This window comes from Microtus pennsylvanicus, chromosome 7 (genome assembly GCF_037038515.1).
Source record: "Microtus pennsylvanicus isolate mMicPen1 chromosome 7, mMicPen1.hap1, whole genome shotgun sequence".
In the NCBI taxonomy this organism is placed as follows: domain Eukaryota; kingdom Metazoa; phylum Chordata; class Mammalia; order Rodentia; family Cricetidae; genus Microtus; species Microtus pennsylvanicus.
The window spans coordinates 117,645,452-117,652,546 of NC_134585.1; the positions used below are offsets into that span (position 1 = coordinate 117,645,452).

Here is a 7,095-nt window from a genome sequence, read left to right on the forward strand (position 1 = left end):
TCGTGTCCCCTGGGAAGGGATTTCAGTGGCACAGCCTTTCTCAGCATGTTCACACATGGGCCTAGTGAACACCTCACTGCCCCCCTCCTAACCTTAGTTCTTAAGACTGGGTGCCTCACGGAACCTGAAAGGCACTCTTTCTGCTAGCTGGTTGACCAGTAAGCCCCAGGGATCTGCCTGTCTCAGTCCCCTAGGTTGGAGTTACAGACATGCATCACTGTGCCCAACTTATAGGCAGGTACTGAGGACCCGAGTTCAGTTCCTTAGCTTAAGCAACAAGCACTTTGCCCACCGCCTTTGCTCTGAGCTGGGCGTGGTGATGCCTGTCTGTCTGTGTGTGGAGTGATAGGCATAGATAGAAGAATACTGTCTTTCTTAGAGAGTTATGCAAACAAACACCTTGACTTAGTTTTGAGAAGCAGGATGGAGATAGGATTCCGATCCTATCTCAGGCTGGCCTTGAACTTCATATCTAACTAAGGATGACCTTGAACTCCTGATCCTTTTGCTTCTACTTTCTGAGTGCTGGGATTACTGGAGTGTGCCACTAAGGCAAGCTGAAAGAATTGTTGTTGTAGTTGTTGTTATTATTATTATTATTTTGCAGTACTAGTGATCAAGTCCAGGACCCCTGTACATGCTGCTTCAATGCTCTATCACTGAGTTACATGCCTAGTCCTTGGTGCATAAATATGTATTTTTAAGGACTTAAAACTGTATATATATATATATATATATGTGTGTGTGTGTGTGTGTGTGTGTGTGTGTGTGTGTGTGTATGAATTTATGTGCACTATTGTGTTCAGGTGCCGGAGGAGACCTGACGGTATGTCACATCCCCTGGAACTGGAGTTGTGGACCACTGGTTAGCATTGTGGGTGCTGGGAACAGAACCTGAGTTCTCTGCAAGAAAGTGCTCTTAACCGTCGAGCCATCTCTCCAGCTTCATGCATTTTAATGTGTTTATAACTTTTTATACAGATGTTTAAGTGTTGATAACATTGCCTGGAAAATTTTAAGTTCTAAATAAATGTTCGTGACCAGTTTGAACTCCTCAGCCCCACTCCCATGGTGTTTTGTAATTCCTCTTGCCTACCCGAACCTTCTATCTCATGACTCCATGCTTGGCATCTGAGTTCCACTAGTTTCTCACTAGCCATGACTCTGGGGATAATTCCCTTGGTTCTCTTTCCTGGAAGATGATACACACTTCACAGTGCCATCTCCGCATCGTTCCTTACTTCTCACTACTCTGCTCCTCAACCACCTTCTCCCCACGTGAACCCAAAGGCCATAGAATTCAGTGAAGAACTACGTACACACTCCAAGACATAGGTGAACTCTAACTCCAGCACTTGAGGAGTAGAGACTTTAGACCAGCAGTTCAAGGCCAGTCTGGGCTATGTGAGGCTCCATCGAAAATAAAAACAATGATAATAATAAATAATAGTAATACTCATGATTCCTTCCTGTGAACCAGTTTTGCCTAATAGTCTGTGGATTCCAAAAGGGCAGATACATGGCTGAAAACTCCGGGCCCTCTTTCAGTGGAGTGAACACATTGCTTCAACTCCATGTCCCACATCTGGAAAGGGGCTCAACACAGGTGGCAGAGTACAGTGTGGAGAATTCATGGCTTTAATAACAGACTAGTGAGGGCTGGGGATGCCAGTTTCTGTATTGGCTCTAATCTCCAAAAGCTGACTTCCTTTGTCTGAGAGCTAGACAATGCCCGCTTCATGTCTGAACCCAAAAGTTTTCCCTCATTATTTTCTCCTCGTTCGACTTTTTTATAGATAATCACGTCTTCCTTTTTTTAGTTCCTGCCCTTCCGACATCTCAGCACTTTAATGTTTTGCTGGTCATTAGCACTCTCACAACCCCTAGGCATGTAGGAGTGATGTCAGTCAGGTGTGTGTGGAGTGGAATAATAGGCCCACTACAAACGGGACTGGGGAAATTAATTCACAGTGAAGAGCCCCTCCCAAAGTCTGCAATGCAAAGCTCTGGTTCAGAATCATTACTCTGTGATTATTTGAGTCCTGGGCTGCAGCCTCATCTGATTCTGGGTGAATGTCATTGTCTTCTGTAGCTCCCTGTCCTCACTGTTTTCTTTGGCGCATCTTCGTGTTTTGTCACACCAACCTCTACCCTCAAATCGTTTCCAAACTAGTCACGGGGTTGCTGGCCTACTTACAGAATGCAAAGCCACAGAACAAAGAGGCCTGAAAGAAGTGGTACAAGGACGGTTGCTGGGACGAGAGGAGGCCCCGCATCTGAGGGGAAAAGGTGCAATTTCTCTAAATCCGCCAAGAAGACTCTGGCATCGTCCAGAGCTGTCTGGGCTGCCACAGTAAAGTTGGGGTCACCAGAGACTGAAACATCAAAGACACAGGATTGGAAGTAGGCATCTTCAACGGGAAGCCCTTCCTTACACAGCCTTCTGGCAGTATCTAAGGCTATAGCCCCGCGGCGATTGCGCTCTGAGCGAGAGAGTCGCTGACTCGGTGGGCACCCGCCAACACACAGCTGAAGGTCCTGCTCAGCCGAGAAGGCCCGTGCCACGTCCTCAGCTACCCTGATGGAGAAGGAGAGCTGGCCAGCTGTCTGTCGAATGATTATAGTTGTCCCGATGTAGGCGGCTCGGATCTCCACATGGCTCCCAGGGTTAGCAGTTTGAACGGACAAGCTTGAACCCCCAGGTCGGTCGCCGCCATTGATAGAACCATCTTCAAAAGCAGCAGGAAGATTATCCACCTCGGCCTGGTAGACTTTCTGGTCAATGCATTCCTGCATGTTCTTAAATATGATGGTGATCTGTTCAGGCAAAGAGGAAAATAGTTTATTAGGGCTCAGCGCATCCTCCCCATAGTCAAGCAGCATATGTTGTCAGGGATCTGACTCCAGCAGACACAAGTTGTCTTCACGGTCCTCAGTTCTTGATCCCATCCCCCACTGACTTCCAATAGTATCCAATCCCTATTTAACCTCCCCCATTTTTCTGTCTCAGTCTCAGCAACTCCCCCCCAAAATAAAGTGTCCCTTCTGATTCCTCAGCTCTGCTAGCCCTGGCTGCCACCCCAGCTTCTTCTTCAGTGTTACCTGCTTCTGAATAAAATTCCTATCCAGAGGAACTGATTTAGAAGAGCAAATGTTTGGATAGGAGGAAACCATTCAGGATGTGTGTGTGTGTGTGGGGGGGGTGTTTGGGGAAGATGAGGAACCAGGAGCTGGGTGGCTGAGGAAGAGTGAGAACGAGGAGTGGAGTAACGGGTGGACCCGCGAGAGGACTGCATTGGGAGGAAAACTGAATCCCTGACCTTCCGGGTGGTGGTAGCGTTGGCCCCTGATGCCACAGGGGAACTGGTGGCCTGGACAAAAAGGAAGTCGTTATCCAGCAGGGGCCAGGCTCCTTGGACACGGCACGTGTGAAAGTGGTGGTGGAAGCTGCGCACATGGGGATCCCCGAAGGAGGCGCAATGCAAGAAGCCCGGGGCCCGACCGTGCAGCCGGAAAAACCGTGCCTCGTAGTCACAGGGGTCCGGGGCCGGAGGCACAGGGCCGGCTCCGGGAAGGGCGGGGCCCCGGGCCGGGGGCGGGGCCGTGGGGCCCTGGCGGGAACAGTTGTGCTGGATCATCAGGTCCTCGATGCCGTGCACAGCAGAGTGGAAGGCAAGGTCCCCGCGGCAGGTGCGGGCAGTACGCCGAGTGCAGAGTGCATAGGAGCGCAGGGCACGACACAAGCCACCTGACACCCCACCACGGCCGCCTCCGCGCGGCGTGCCCGGTGAGCCCCCTTCCCGAAGGTTCAGAGTGGACGAGACGTATTCGGCATTGCAGCGGAGGATCTTGCACTGGGAGTGAGCTGAGGACAGAAGGAAAAGAAAGTGAGACGGTGCCCAGACGCAGGTCCTAGCCAAATCCAGTACACGCCTGTCAAAGGGCATCCTCCATCCCAGCCATTCCTACCACTCAGCGGGGCTCTTTCCCAGCCCCAACCTTCAGCAACCCTACTCCTCGCCTCCTTCCCTCTTTTTCTCTACTAAAAACCGTGTAAGCCAGTCAGACTTCTTTCCCCTAGAGCCTAGGGATCTGTGTCCCTCTGCCAGTTAAGTGGGAAACAAGACAGGCCTCTTTCAGAGCTGGCGAGGGTCTAGGACTCAGCACCCACTTCCCCTCCCTCATATGTACTCACATGCGCACCACCACCCGGCACAGTCTAAACCCTAGATGTGCCCAACCTTTCCCCGGCCCTTCCTTACCCTGTCCACAGAGGAGCAGCAGGAGAGTGAGGGTGCTTAGAGTTGGGGGACCGCCGTGGGGGAACCAGGGACTAGGGGCCTGGCCGCGATCCCCCATACCTATCCAGCCAGATTCCCCCAGGCGCCGGTTCTTCCCAGCTGATGAACCTCCTACCTAGTGAATGTCGACAGGCAGTTCTGTGACTGGAAAAAGAAACGTGACCGGGTGTGGGGACAGAGAAGGGCCTGAAGACGGGTCAAGATGATGAGGAGCGAATTTGGGGAGATCAAGGCAAGAATTATACAGACTGGAGCTTGGAAAGTGGGAGGCTTCCAGATGGTGAGTGTGGCTGGCGAGCCCCTGTGTTCCTGTGGCCACCTTCAGGTCCCTTGTGCAATACCCCTAGGCAGGGGGTGAGGGGAGTGGAGGGAAGGTTGAATGACCTCAGTGGGCAGAGTCCACCGTATTGCCCCATCCTGACTACCAAATAGTAGATGTGTCAAAAATGGAGGGATTCCTGGGGAAAGTGAGGCCCTGATGGTCTCAGTGGGTTCCCCAGAAGTCCTGGGGTCTGACAATGCTCTAAAAACATATCTCTTGCTTGTCACTCCCAACCATGAGAGGCCCGCCACCCGCCAACCACCACCCATTTCTTTTTCTTCATTGTGTTCGAAGGACACAAAGGGTAAACATCGGAGACGAGTGCCTTTTAGAACGTCACTTTACAGTGAAAGAGGAGCCAATCTCTTAGCTGCTCCAGAGGGCTAACATTATGATCCCCCCTCTCGGGTTAGGATACAAACCAAACATTCAAATTAATACTTGTTTCTGCCTGGCCGACAGTTTGTGCGTTTTTCCAGACCTGAAGAGTAACTCTTTCCATTATCCCCACCCCCATTTACAAATCCAGAAGTTCCTAGTCTTTGAGGGAACAGATATAGAGGAGGGTCTGTCTCCCTTTCTCCTGCCCAAACCCCCTCTTTGGAGTAAGTCTATGAATTGGGACAGAGTCTTGTGGGAGGTCTGAGAGGTTGAGGTAGGGGCTGGGAGTGTAACTCAGTGGTAGGTGAGTGTCTACCATGCTCAAGGCCCTGGGTTCAGTCTTCAGCATTATCCCCACACCCCACACACCAAAGTCTTAGTGTACTAAAGTGCAGAGGAAAAGTTAAGAGGGCCGGAAAGAGGCACCATGAAACTTCACGTAGACATGACTTGGACACCAAAACAATGAGGCCGGAGGAGTGGAGACTGGGGGACTTGGTAAGGAGAAATCTTAGTTTTCAGAACAGATGTCTGTAATTTTATGAAATTCTAGCCTCAGCCCAAACGCTTATCAAAGCAATTGCAATATCATCTGAACTTACTGTTTCCCGAGGTCAAACATTATTCTGATACCCGGTTCTCCAGCCATAGTTGCCTATTCTGTTGGTCTGCTCCAGCCAGGGGTCCCCAGTCTCTTTCTCCATGTCTCTCCCAGTTCCCCAGACTAGCTGCAATCTCACCGAGGTCAGAGAGCCAGAGAAGGTTTGGTGTGGGGGGAGGGGGAAGGGAGAGTATATGGCTGGCCGAGGACTCGACAGCTGAGAGGAGGAGGGAGGTGGCTACTGAGTTGACAGTTTTAAAAATAGCTAAGTCCAAAATTCCAGGAGCATTGGTGGCAGCAGGGTGTGGGAGTGAAGGCAGTGAGAAGGACGAGCAGGGTGGACGGAATATGGATTGTTGGGTACCAAGTGAGAGAGAGAGAATAAAGAAACATGACAGCCAAGTCACATACAACTCCAGCTTGTATGCTCTATCTTCCCTGCCAATCTGTTCCTCCAGCATTCTCAGTAACGAGCTCCCGGCCTTTAAGAATGGCAGTGGGTTGTTAAATGCCTCTTATTTATTGCCCTCGTCCTTACTGTGCTGAGTATCCCACTGAATTTCCACGTATGAGATGTGGAGGTGTCTGGCTTTGAAGATGGACAGCAAACATAATTCCGAGACCCTCCCCCATCTCTTCCAAGTATTTCAGAAGCTGAAAGGCCCAGCTGTTCAGAGAAGAAATCCGAGAGCACAATTGTTTGGGAGGAGGGTTTATTCAGTCAGTCCGGCTCGGATCTCTGCAGCTGTCTATCCCATCTCCACGTCTCCATGATGCTAGTCTGTGCAACAACTCCTTCTCCCTGCCCTCATCAATACACACAAAATCCTAAGTGTCTAGATTGTGTGTGTGGGGTGTAGGAAGACAATAACAGAGGCAAGGGGAAGAACCAGAGCAGATGTTTTTGAAGACTATCTATCCATGGGGAAGAGGCGTTGGGATTGGGAGAGAAGAGAGTCAAGAATATACTTCTGTAGAAAGATTCTGACTTTCGGAAGATGTTATTAGAACCACGGGATTTATTTGCGTCCTGTTTTCGCACCTGTGGGCATTTCTGGGGTCACCCCCCTCAGTATTTGCCGAGGGAAAGGGCACAGCTTAATGTGTCACCAAAGCCTCTGGCCCTGTCAGCTCCACACCCAGTTCAGTCTCCAGGCCCAGATACACATCCATATGGCACACAGACATATATGCAGACAAAATGCCCATAAACATAAAAAATTAAGTTTAAGAAATTAAATTGCAAAGGTAACTGTGTTCACAGCATTTTGTCTTTAAAAATCCCTAATTTATAATGAAAAAAAAACAACCTAGAAGCAATGACTATGTAGTGATGAACACTTCTAGTGTCTAAGTTGTGATACGTAAGTATGATTTTCCACTATTAGAAATCAGGATTCAGTTGGGTAGTGGTGGCGCACGCCTTTAGTCCCAGCACGCAGGAGGCAGAGGCAGGCAGATCTCTGAGTTCGAGGCCAGCCTGATCTACA

General features: G+C 50.1%; 1 protein-coding gene across 3 annotated transcripts; it reads right to left on the bottom strand.

Moving 5' to 3' along the window:
- Positions 1–356: 356 nt before the first annotated feature.
- Hjv (hemojuvelin BMP co-receptor) lies at positions 357–5,777 on the bottom strand. Of its 3 annotated transcripts, none has more exons than XM_075978083.1 (4): positions 5,607–5,777; positions 4,263–4,416; positions 3,321–3,865; positions 357–2,817 (listed from the first exon to the last, which is right to left on the bottom strand). In XM_075978083.1, the coding sequence occupies exons 2-4, from the start codon at positions 4,357–4,359 to the stop codon at positions 2,194–2,196; spliced, it is 1,266 nt and encodes a 421-aa protein (XP_075834198.1). In that variant the 5' UTR covers positions 4,360–4,416; positions 5,607–5,777; the 3' UTR covers positions 357–2,193. The 3 variants fall into 3 exon arrangements, with proteins under 3 accessions (XP_075834198.1, XP_075834196.1, XP_075834199.1); XM_075978081.1 differs by having other exon boundaries at positions 4,263–4,445; positions 5,607–5,776; XM_075978084.1 differs by lacking the exon at positions 4,263–4,416.
- Between the last annotated feature and the right edge of the window lie 1,318 nt (positions 5,778–7,095).

Coding starts and splice junctions, on each gene's coding strand:
- Hjv (XM_075978083.1), bottom strand. CDS start 4,359: ATGGGGGATCGCGGCCAGGCCCCTAGTCCCTGGTTCCCCCACGGCGGT. Junction 3,866..4,262: donor GCTGCTCCTCTGTGGACAGG/GTAAGGAAGGGC, acceptor TTCTGTCCTCAG/CTCACTCCCAGTGCAAGATC. Junction 2,818..3,320: donor ACGCTACCACCACCCGGAAG/GTCAGGGATTCA, acceptor TTGCCTGAACAG/ATCACCATCATATTTAAGAA.